Source organism: Phoxinus phoxinus, assembly GCF_949152265.1.
Source record: "Phoxinus phoxinus genome assembly, chromosome: 7".
In the NCBI taxonomy this organism is placed as follows: Eukaryota; Metazoa; Chordata; class Actinopteri; order Cypriniformes; family Leuciscidae; genus Phoxinus; species Phoxinus phoxinus.
Window position 1 is genome coordinate 11,070,996 of NC_136882.1, and position 12,586 is coordinate 11,083,581.

At 37.6% G+C, this 12,586-nt stretch overlaps 1 protein-coding gene across 6 annotated transcripts in view; it reads right to left on the minus strand.

The window, feature by feature from the left end:
- myo1b (myosin IB) overlaps positions 1-12,586 on the minus strand; it is an 86,855-nt gene that overhangs the window by 25,220 nt on the left and 49,049 nt on the right. For all 6 annotated transcript variants that reach the window (XM_079619358.1, XM_079619357.1, XM_079619355.1 and 3 more), the window contains exons 7-13: positions 12,439-12,502; positions 10,394-10,492; positions 9,875-9,978; positions 7,680-7,827; positions 6,203-6,321; positions 4,926-5,012; positions 2,921-2,986 (exon numbers count right to left, since the gene is read on the minus strand). In XM_079619358.1, coding sequence (XP_079475484.1) covers positions 2,921-2,986; positions 4,926-5,012; positions 6,203-6,321; positions 7,680-7,827; positions 9,875-9,978; positions 10,394-10,492; positions 12,439-12,502 — 687 coding nt within the window. The remainder of the gene's footprint in view (positions 1-2,920; positions 2,987-4,925; positions 5,013-6,202; positions 6,322-7,679; positions 7,828-9,874; positions 9,979-10,393; positions 10,493-12,438; positions 12,503-12,586) is intronic.

Here is a 12,586-nt window from a genome sequence, read left to right on the forward strand (position 1 = left end):
CTATGCTTCAGGGTTCTGCTCTAACAGTGGCTTATGCTGCTGAGGTAAAAGAGCTGAATTAAGACTAGGATTAAGTGCTAAAAATTGCAGCATGCACACTGCCACAGGATTTCCTCCACAGGTCTACTTACTCCATCCTGTCGCCATGGCCACAACAACATAAACAACATTCAGGAGAGAGTGATACAGTCAGACATCAGAACACATGCAATGGACAAATAAAAAACATAGAATGAAAGATGAATTAGAAGGCCCAGACCGAATGTGCAGACATTTTCACACTCTTTTTGGTGAAAAATTAAGTGCATTTAAACATGTATGCTGCTAAAAGTATTAAACAAACTTAATAAAAAATATGGAGTTCAGATTCAGTGTGGGCCAGAGAAGAAGTTCTCTGTATTATGTTAAACACTTGTGAGATTTAGTATGAACACAAGTAGGGATGCACCGATACAGCACTCGTACTCATTAAAATGCTCCGATACCGACAACCGATACTCCGCAGTGTGCAGTATAGTATAGTGCTTGTCATAAAGAAACAGACAACAGAATAAACAGAGCACAATTGCTACTGTATATCAGAGAAGGATGTCTATAAAGTAAATGTATCTAATTAACAGAATGTTAAAGGGGTCATGACATGAGAAACCAAATTTGCCTTGATCTTTTGGTATATAAGAGGTCTTTGTACCATTAAAACGTCCTGCAAGTTTCATAGCTTAAGACGTCCTCCCCATTATAAACGAATCATTTATTTAATCAAGCTCTAAATACAGCTCGTTCTGGATCCATGGTAAGAAGTGACGTCACGGTACGAAGTGACGTACCAGCGTTTGCATATGACCGCCTCCAGCGCAAGACAGCTACGCTTTAAGCGCAAGACAACTACGCTCATTTCGTATCGTTGTCGCGCCCGCGCGCCGCGCGCCTCACAAGTGTTCAGTCGACGGAGAGCGAGTGGGTCTGTGTGTGTACAGGGAGATTACGACGCCGCAGATGTGCTGTTCCTGGCTGTGGACAAACAACATCTTTGAAAACGCTGCCGAAAGATCCAGTCGGCAGGGAAAAATGGATGCACTTTATTTTTTGCGGACGTCTCAGTCACGGCAGTGTTAGTTTAAGCGTTTGTTCTATACATTTTAAGGATGACTGTTTTGAGCTTTGCCAGAAAACTGTTGCTCAAAGATAAGTCCGTGCCGTCTATTCTGGGCTCAACAACGACGACGCAAACTGTAAGTAATGTATTTAAAACTTTAAACTACTTTTTAAATACGCTGAAAGATCCAGTCGTCAGGGAAAAATGGATGCACTTTATTTTTTGCGGACGTCCCAGTCACGACAGTGTTCTATACATTTGAAGGATGACTGTTTTGAGGAAAAAATCTCAATATGATGATTGGCTTTGCCAGAAAACTGTTGCTCAAAGATAAGTCCGTGCCGACTATGGGCTCAATAACGACGACGCAAACTTACTTTTTACCATGGCTAATATAAACACATTTGTATAAGAGAATCTTGAAAATATGTCGCCTTTCTAGTAGGCCTAACGTTACATGTGATAGAAAATTAAAAATGTTGCCTTTATCAATGCTGCATCTTCAAAGATGGCCTGTCTGTGCATGCATTTTTGTCCGTGGTACACCCTATCATTTCATTGGAATTAGTTAAATAATGTTAAACTGTTAGCAAATGAAGCTATAGGATAATTATGCAACAATAATCCGTTTTCAAGTGTCTCGGGTTAATTTTTTTTAATTAATTCAAAATAGTTTCACTTTCCATGTGGACACGGGCTGATCCAGTCTTCGTTGTTGTGGTGATGGTTCATTTTCCTCTGATTCTGGCTCAAACATAATAAGGTTTTATCATTGCAAGAGCCATCGCTTCGCATGCATCACCCGCTACTAAACAGTTACGCCGAATCCGCAAATGTTCTGGCTGGGGGCGTTAATAATTGATGCATGGGCACTGACGTTAGCCAATCATAACAGTGGGCGTTAACACTGAACTCTTAAAGGGGAAACACCCCCAAAACAGACTGTTTGAATAAGAGGATGAGAAACAGGGTGGGAAAAGGTCATAAATCACTACATTTTAAAAGTTTTTTGTAAAAAAAACTATAGTAATACTATAATTGCACCTAAGGGAACATAATAATAAAATAAAAAAAACCATGTCATGACCCCTTTAAACAAATGAAACGTACACGTTATAGTCGGTGTGTGCGAGCTGATAAACGAAAGCCCGAGTGGATTGGGCATTCAGTGACACAGTCGATCAGCGAGTGTGTGTTCGCGCAGCAAGCTTGTTTATCGCATTTCTATTTTCACAGAAAATTGTTTGTCCTCAATGTTAATCTAACAACAAAAAATCTTGACTAATCTTGACTGGTTGAGCCCTGCAGCTCTAAATATTCACGTGCTATTAAATTAAAGATCAAATATGATAGAGCAGTATATGAACAGTGAAAGTAACAGAAGGTCCTACAATATATTTTAACAGGTATAATTAGGCATGGAAATAATTGAAGGAAATATCTATTTGTAAGCCAACTAATCTGATTAAGATTCTTTAGATTTCTCTGATCAATATTTTTTTCAGGTATCGGTACTTTGTATCGGTATCAGACACATTCTGGGAAAAGTGGTATAGGTGCATGCCTAGCAACAGCAATAAAGTCATTATAGCCATATTATTAGCATAAAAAATAAATTAGGACAACAGCATGGGAAGGTGGAGGTGCACAGTAAGTGTGTCAGCCCAAAAATGCAGGACACTTATTTTAATCAACATCCAAAAATTGTGTTTGGTGTACGAGTGTGTTTAGTCTGGAAACCTCCCTTTGCATAAACTGTGAAGTGTTTTGAAAATGATGTCTCTTAAAAATTCATGTGTCATAATCCCAGAGCAAATCTCTCACCTCAAAGATTTCAAAACCGTAAATATCCAGGACTCCCATAACTTTCTTCGGTTTCTTGGTTTGAGCCTGATCAAAAAAAGAAGACAGTGAGTTATTAATCATAACTCTAAGGCAAACCCGACTTGGCCATGCACCACATGGCAGGAGCAGGATCTCGTTGTACAAACAATACTCTTGTGTCACTAGCTATAAACCTCATACCAAACAGCTCCATTAACTTTAACTAATTTGCTCAGCAAACTGTTACTCACCATGACAGTAGTCCAATAGAAATAGGTCCAATAGGACACTCACATTTTCTGTTGCTTGGTTTAAAAGCAACTTCTGTATGAGTTGTATTTAATACTTCACTACAATTTTGACAATATAGTTTTTGTAGGGGATTAGTTTTCACTGTTATGCCGATGATACTCAGCTCTATAAATCTTCGCACCTGATGAAACTTACCAATTCAAGAAATTAACGGAATGCATAGCAGACATAAAAATTTGGACGATTAGTAATTTCCTACTACTTAATTCTTAAAAAAACAGAGTTTCTAATGATTGGACCAAAAACCTCTGCACATACTAACCTAGAAAACTGTCTAACAGTTGATGGTAAGTCTTCGTCGTCGGTTAGGAACCTGGGTGTGCTTTTTGATACCAATCTTTCATTTTAAAGTCACGTTTCTAGCATCTGTAAAACTGCATTCTTCCATCTTAAAATATATATCTAAATTACGACAAATAATAAACAAACACAGCCGGTCCTAAACGCAGCAGCTCGAGTTCTTACCAGAACCAGGAAGTATGACCATATTAGCCCGGTCCTGTCAACACTGCATTGGCCCCCTATTAAACATCGAATACATCATATTATCAAATACAAAATATTGCTGACTACTTACAAAGCACTAAATGGTTTAGCTCCGCAGTACTTGAGCGAGCTCTTAACACATTATAGTCCTTCACGTCTATTGCGATCTCAAAATTCCGGCCAGTTAATAATACCTAGAATATCAAAATCGACTGCTGGCGGTAGATCCTCTTCCTATTTAGGTTTACTGAGGTTTACTGTAGTCAGCTGGATGCAGGGCGTATCCAGATCAGATGGAGGACCTGCGCCTAGACACAACTACAACGCATGATTTACATGAAGTCAGCCGGATCCGGGGCGTATGCAGATCAGATGGTGGACCTGCGCCTAGACACAACTACAATGCATGATGTAGTCAGCTGGATCCGGGGCATATCCAGATCAGATGGTGGACCTGCTCCTAAACACGACCACAACTGATCCCTGAAGTGTCAGCAGAAATTGTGAAACTAGACTCTCCCCTGTGAAGGCCTCATCGACACGACAGCCATCGGCACTGATCCTCAACAAACCCGTCTCCATACCCGTGCGACTCCGATCTTCAACCAGAAGGAACTGGATAATATTCTGATTGTTCCAATCCAATCTGACTTCTGACCTATAATGCTGCCTGAGTCATAATCATACACTGTTCGTTTGTTGGCCAGAGGAGAACTGGCCCTCCGACTGAGTATGGTTTCTCCCAAGTTTTTTTTTCTCCCTCCTGCCACCTGATGGAGTTTTGGTTCTTGCCACTGTTGCCTTTTTTCACCTTTGTTGCCATTGGCTTTTGGCTTGCTTAGTTGGGGACATTTAATTTAAAATTCAACCATATTATTGATCTGCCTGCATTGACACCATGATATGAGAACTGAACTGAGCTGGACGATGACATCACGGTTTTCTCCAGAGTGGCTATATATAAATAAATGAACTATATTAATAACTTTTTTACAACAAAAATGAAACATTACTGAACTTACTTAAGCTGGACTGTGACTATTTTCTTCTAACTTTGTCGCATTATTTTCCTGTTATCTCTGTGAAGCTGCTTTGAAACAATCTGTATTGTAAAAAGCTCTATATAAACAAATGTGACTTGACTTTTAACATGACTGCACCTTTACAGGGAACATCAAAGATTCAATGAAAATCCAGAACAACATACCTTAATGCTTTCATTGATTCGGTTCACCAGCCAGCTGAACAGTCGGCTGTAGAGGTTTTTGGCAAGAGCATCACGGGCATAATAGGCCTGAAATGGGAGAAGTCTACAATTATTATCAATGTTCAGAAAGATATCGTTTAATCTTTAGCTCCAACTCACTCAATGTCTCGTGGCTGCATCGTGTAACAACACTATTATCACAGTTGAAAAGACCAAAAAAAGATTCCTGGTCTCATCTTGTGGCTCAGATCCAAATGTGCTGAGGTCTGTCATTTATCTAGTTAACTTTGACCAGAAATGCATTTTAAGTCCATGAATAAACTCTTAACAGCATGATGCTTTGCCAAGGACACATCACAAGATGCTAACAGGACGCTCACTCAGATGTAATTATTGCAGTAATCAAGCTTTTGGGTTTACACGGATACCAGGACCCTTTACTGAGGTTTGGCCGGTAATATCTTTCGACCTCTAATTATGTTGTTGGCTCGACAACAGTGTTATTGTACAAGGTTAGGTTAAGAGTTTTTGTTTTGCGTCTTTTTTTCTTCTTCAAATATTTCAATGTATAAAATGTTTGCCTCTCCTAGACAGCTCAATCTGCATCCACTGTGCTGCTCTGTTATCTTTTCTAACATAGCTTACAATCAAATTCCACAGATTTATAATTTTTGACTATGTCCATGAAAATCTTTCAAACTATTTCCACCAAACTCAGCACAGACCCACAGGCTGTTCTGACGTAGTATGCTTTAGTTATTTTATTTGATCTTACTAATTTTTCCTTTAGTGTACAATCAATCATTCAAATCAAATGGATATAAATGTGAATATAAATATACTTATTATTATTATTATTATTATTATGTGCTCAAGTATTTAAACTATGTTTTTTTAACTTTGTTTTCTGGAATGTCTACCCATCATCTACACTGAAAATGCAACAATGATTTCCTCTCTACATTGGCATTTTCGAAGATGAAACTGAAACGCTTGTGATAGTGTGATAGTGTTACTATGTGACAGATCAAAAAATTTACATTTCATTCATAAGTGATATCATGTAATGCTAATAAAAAAAAGAAAAAAGTGTGTCATCATATTTTAGGCTTTCCAATATCTATAATATTTGATCAATGAATTTCCATCACTTTCAGTCATTCAAAGTTGCCGAATGATGATAAAAAACATTTGAAGAGACAGAGAATATATATAGATATAGAATCAACCATTTAAAAGGATCTCAACCTACAGAGGAGGAGTGTGCTTGTGCTGACCTGAGCCACGTTGAGTGTGGTGGACACCTTCTCCATCTTAGCCTCCACCGTACGGAAGCTGAACGCTCGCTCTAGCACATACTGTTCAATGCCTAGCAGCTCACACATCTCCTTGAGGTCTGGGACAGGAAATGCAAAAGAAACCCCGGCAGATCAGGTTAAATAATTATTTATGGATAGACTAGGCAGTGTATTATGTAATTGAAACAAATTTGACAATTGCCAAAGATGAGCATAAATCCTCCACCTCATTAATAAAGACTCAATTTAGTGTAATAATGTCTTTAAAATTTAAAACTACAGCCATTCTTATCAAAGGCTTCTCCTAGAGTCTAGAGGTCAATGTTTAGACTGTAAGGCCCTTGCGAGCAGTTTAAGCTATAGAGTATTTTAAAAGTGTTTCTTTTTTGAGAGGATCTGAACATCAGGTACACCCGCCCCCCACCCTTCCCACACCAGCTCAATCTGCCTCATTTTAGCAACATTGCTATCAGGTCAAAAGGACGGATGAAAGCACATTACTGCTAATGGGTTTAAGCACAGCAGACAAACCAGACGCTGTAGTATGTAAATGGAGGTGTTGACATAAGACTGTGATGTTTAGTCTGGGACTGCCACTGCCCTGGCCATAGGAAACTACTAGAACAACCAGCAACAAAACCCTCATATGCAGTGCATGCATTTAAGTAGTTGACATATTTGTTTCCCATGTAAATTATATTTAGACTCAAGTATTTAAGTCACACTTAAAAATGCATGAATGTCACTGCATTGTATGCAAAATGCGGCAAGAGTTTTTCTTAAAACTAATTTCTAAGAAACTGCATCCAAGGTCATTTTAGTGACACTTTTATTTGCCCTGTTTCCGGGAAAGTAAATATTTTAGCATTATTTTGAATGATCTTTTTGGCCTTCATTTGTTCACTTAACAGAGGTAAACTGAATGTTTAATAATTATAGAGGTATTGTAAAATGGTTTAAGATTAATTCCGGCATGTAACAGGACACATCTGTCACTGATTTAAATATAATATCGACCCATTAGTCAAGGAGGCATTCATCTGGCTTTACAAAAACATTTTTATCATCAGCTTATGCATCCACGCTAAAAGCTGCAAGGGTTATTTGTTTAAGGACCCACGTGGTTGGTGTTGATTAACTATACTACCAACTGCAAGCTATTACTGTAAATATCTCTTGACAGATCAATAGATGGCAGTAGTGAACAACCTGTTGAGCAGATGAAGGCCTGTTATATACAAGATGACAGTATATGCCGTTTCACAATTAATATTAATTTGATTTTCCATGCAAGCAAATGTTTAAATCATTATGTCTAAAACTGATTGTGATGTTTCCATTTGCAAATCAGAGGTTCAAAAAAATAAGAAATAGTCTTTCAGTTGTACAATATCTAACCAGATCTACTAAAAAGCTTTTGTGCAGGCAAGCCTAGAACTCTGAGCCTAGAACTCACCGTTCTTATCCTTCACTCGACTCTCATCGAACCCGTTGACGCGAGACTCTGGTTTAAACTCTATATTTCCCAGCTTGAGAATGGCAGCCACCAGCTCAAGTACTGACAGAACCTCATCCTCCATGAAACCCACAATTTGCATGGCATTCTGGGAAAACAGAAGAGAATTTTTTTTTAATCAATAGTGGTCTGCTGATGGACATTTAACATGGCAGTGCATATGGTGGCTTCTGTTAAGTGATTGACTGGCCCATGACCACACCACTAATGGACAGCCTGAGGGTGTTGAACAATCTCTAGAGGAAAAACTAATGACAGAAATTTCCATCACATCACAGGCTGTCAAAGAGAAAAGATTGAGCATTGGAGGTGGTCTTAATACATTGTGTTTACATTTGACACCTTAAAGGGAAAGAAATAAGAAATAATATTTTAAAGAAAATTAATAACATTTTTAGGACCAATAGTTTTTATAATTGTGGCATTATTTCCTTGACAACAAGCAAATTAACTACACATTTCTCTTTATTTTATTTTTTTAATGTAATGCATGTGGATGTTTTACTCATTCATGTTTCATTCATGATTGATTTGATGTTGGGATAAAATATGACATTTTTATTGATATTTACCCTGGTATTGTTATTTACGTTAATACGTTATTGACATTTTACAGTATATTTAGTATTTCACCAACAGAATCATCAGCAGCTTATGATTTCTCATGTTGATTGGGCTTCAATAGATTGGGTCAATATTTGTACTTGTGAAGCCATAAATTACATTCGAAACGTCATGGAATCGCTGATAATGAACATGCAAGCAGTTCATTGGCAAAGTCAATGGTTTAAAGGCCAGAGATAACAGTGGGTGAGCTGTAAAGCCCTCAAACGTGACGCAGCTCAAAGGGAATGACAATCTAAATACATTATCCTTACAGAGTGGAGAAACTCTTCAATAATGTTTTCATGTTAATAAGAAAGGCATGCCGTGTCTCCAAGAATGAAAGTTCTGCTGAGTTTTGTATATTATTTACAGCCTAGCATAAATAGCAACCATCCTCCCTTGTGGAAGTGTTTACTGTCTCCTACACACAAAGCCTTATTTATGCTTAACCTTATAAACTGCAACTGTCTACACTGCAAAAAAGCATGTTTCTAATTAATTGGATTTGACTCCCCAGGCAAGGGGTTAAAAGACAAAGCCAGAGGCCCAGCACATGCTGAGTTAGGGTGTTCTGATGTCAGCATGGAGAGCTTGGCTTAGACATATTGTTCATCAGAACTGCACTGCATTGTCTGATACAGTGCTGGATGTGGTCTGAACAGTTTAATGTGGGCTGCATTGTTTGCTGGGACACAAACACTACAGTGATTCAAATGTAATGTTATGAAACGACAAGAATACTTTTTGTAAGCAAATTTTTTTTTTAAATTAAAAAAAATTAAGAACAATTTCTTTTCTTCTGCGTTCTGACGTAAAACCCGGAAGCGCTGTACTGTGTTTACAACACAAAGAAGAGAAGAAATTATTGATCAAGTCTTTTTTTTTTCTTTTTTTTTTCGCACAACATGTATTCTCGTCGCTAAATCAACACACTATATAACTTATAGCTATTAGCAAACTTTTAAAAATGCAAGTTATTTGTTATAAATTTGTCTGGGAAATACATTTTTAAATGCTAATAAAACCATGTTTTGTATATGTCAGAAACCAAGTACCGGTATATGTTTACAAAATAATAAAACTGTAATAAAAATCTGAACTACCGTCTCAACCAGGCCAGCAGAAAATAATCTTATTGTCAAGCCCTACATGACCCTTTTCACAAAAAATAAATATGCATGAGAGAAGGAAAGGAAAACAGAAGCACTGATTTCTATTTGCACAAGTCAGCTAAGAGCAGGTGGAATTCCCCCTTAAATGAACCTCCCAGTCTTTAAGTAGAGGCTTGAACGAAGCTCAAATTACATAATGCCACAAGGCAAAGTGTCTTGCTCGGATCAAACTCCACCTCAGTGGGGTAAAGGATGATATTATCCAGTTAAGCTGAGGAGATAAGGTGCTTTGCTAACCTCTCATCATACAAGGTGCCATGGATCAGAGCTAATCCCAAGACAGTCTGAACCAATGTCTCACATGCTATGTTTAGGAACCAGCTACTGTATGTACGGTAGGCTTGAAAGCAAACTTACTCTGACTGTTCTGAAATTGGCAGCATCATCCAATCCGTTGACTGTTGCCGAATCCAAGCTAAGGTAGTTGTATCTGCTGAAGTCTCGGTCCAGCTTCAGTTTTTCTGAAAGAAAAATACAATCATAGTGCCAAAAAGGCAATTCAGTTCAACAATCTTTGATAACTGAGCACTAATTTTTACTTTTACTGTTTTTGGTTTTGTCAAATATTTCGGTCTATGTATTAATCATTTCATAAGACCCAGTTGCCATCAGATTATGTTACATCTATGTGGTTTTCTGTCCAGCTCACTCACCCCTTTGATGCCTGAAATCAAAGTCTGTTATTGTGTTCTCTTTTATTAAAAATGTCAGACAATGGCCATGGTCCAATGTGGTGCGAAACCCCCTACAAATGAACCATACATTCTCAGGTACGCTTTAGTGCAATCTGTTCCTCACCATGTTCTGAAAGCCACTGAATGGATAGTGCATCCAGAATACACACGTAATCAAAATAAAATGCAAGTAGTCTCTTACTGAGCAAGTCATCTGATGCTCCAGAAAGCAGCTGGTAGAAGACGTGGAAATTCCTCTCGCCCCTGGTCTGCTTTACCACACGGGATTTCTCCAAGAGATCTGTGATGGGGAAATATCAAAACTCAAAACAGTTCATGTGCACCCAGAGATGACAACAGCTGGGGTGTTGTCCCCCAAGTAAAAAGTAAACACTTGTCCTCAATGTTGTCCCCAAGTAAAGAAATAAAAATAATACAATAAAATAATTAATTTTCTACATAGAAAGTTTTAGCGAGAATGTTTAAACCTAAGAGACAAGGCCTAACGTGAGATAAAATACATTCAAGCAATTATATCCTCAATGAAGTCAATGTGTTTAATTTCACAATATAAAATGTTCTACTTTTTTACTTTAACATTATATATTTATATTACTTTTATACAGTATCCACCAATCAGAGAATCAACTTGTTACTGTATTAAACACTCCCATAAAGTATTGTAAATAACAAGTCTCCCAGACTTCTGAACATCTTTCATATTTAAATTTATATACATATTAATTCTTATGTCATTCACTTATTTTGTTGTGAAATACAGTTTTTCTTTTGTCTTAAATCACCTACTTTCAGGAAGCAAAAAGTTTGTAGACAGACATATATAATACATGATCAAACTTAGCTATTGGCTACAGACAATTCTCCAGTCATTTTAGAAGAAAACAAAGGTGCTTTCCTGTTTACATTAGAATGAATATTTAGGTATTCATGGTGAAGTTTGCATTGTTCATTGTATTTAGATTGAGACAGGAAGTCTCACAGGAGATATTTATCTGTAGGAGGAGAGACGGGTCACACCACCCACGCTCCATCCAGATGTGTGTACAGTAGAAAACAGCAGCATCAGCCCAACGCCTTGATTATCTTATCATCAACCACATGTATTAGGTTGATATGAGAGAAGACAAGACATGGAGAATTGTTTATCTACAACTACAAAACCTGGCCTGAAGGTGTAACTGTTAGTAAGTCAGTCCTTTTGTTTCAAATATTAGAAACATCATTAGGTTGTCATTTAGGTCTAGTAGTGACACCCGTGTATGTGACGGAGTGAAGTAGAGAAATCACAACAGCAACAATAAGAGAATTGATTGATCCTCTCACACGGATGGTGACACACTAACCGATCGACTAGTCACTCAAACTGCTGTACTGTAGGTTACAAACTCTCCTCAAATCAATTAGCTAATTGTGTCAATAGACCGTGTCAACAGTTACAGGAAGTTGCTGTGGTATAACAAACCTAGGTTGATTAATTATCTCTCAATGCCAAGTGGTAGCACTTTTGTTTCCATTTAAAGACTTTAAGGGCACTTGTCATAGTGGAAAAATCTGATTTTTGACCAGATAAATATCGCTACAGTTTAGAAATGAACTGTTATGCCAGAAATTATTTATTAGGTTAGTTGATAAAAGAAAGGGTCATGATTTCATGTTGAAATCTATATCAACGTATTAGACAAAGTACATATTTTAGGTCCTGCAACTGGTCACCATTCCTTATTTCAACAACCCATTAATTGGAGACTATAAATGAACTAAGTGCATGAGCTAAACGAACCACTGGCTTCAACAGTCAAGGATATGTGTGCCAAACCAACTAGACTGCTGGTCTGGATTTGAATTAGCAGAGAGACAGGCTCAAGGGGATATTACAGTAACCCTTTGCTTGCTATGCTGCTACAAAACAATGACACATATGTGTGTATGAAATGCACCTCTCTGTGAGCACACTGCTAAAAGCAAGAGTAAAGACAGGGCCACTTGTATAAAATACAAAAAAAATAAAAGCGGAAAAGCGGTTATAGTCACAAACTGTCGCTGTGCAAACATTTTTCCAGCTTTCTTCCTTTTGTATTAAAAACTAAAACAAAAAAACAGCATAAAGGCTTGGAACAACATGAGGGTGACTAAATAATGACAGATTTTGGCTGAACTATTCCTTTATTCCTTCTTGGGAACTATTACAGGGACACACCATGGTCTCTGCCTTATAATTATACTCACAATTACTGATGACTCCACCAATGGGGTCTCCTTTGAAGTCAAACTCGATATCCATGTACTTTCCCTGTAGAAAGAGAAGAAATTGTTAGCACATCCCATAAAAAGTGCATGGTGGGTTAGTTGATGACATGGTTCTTTATTGTTGTTT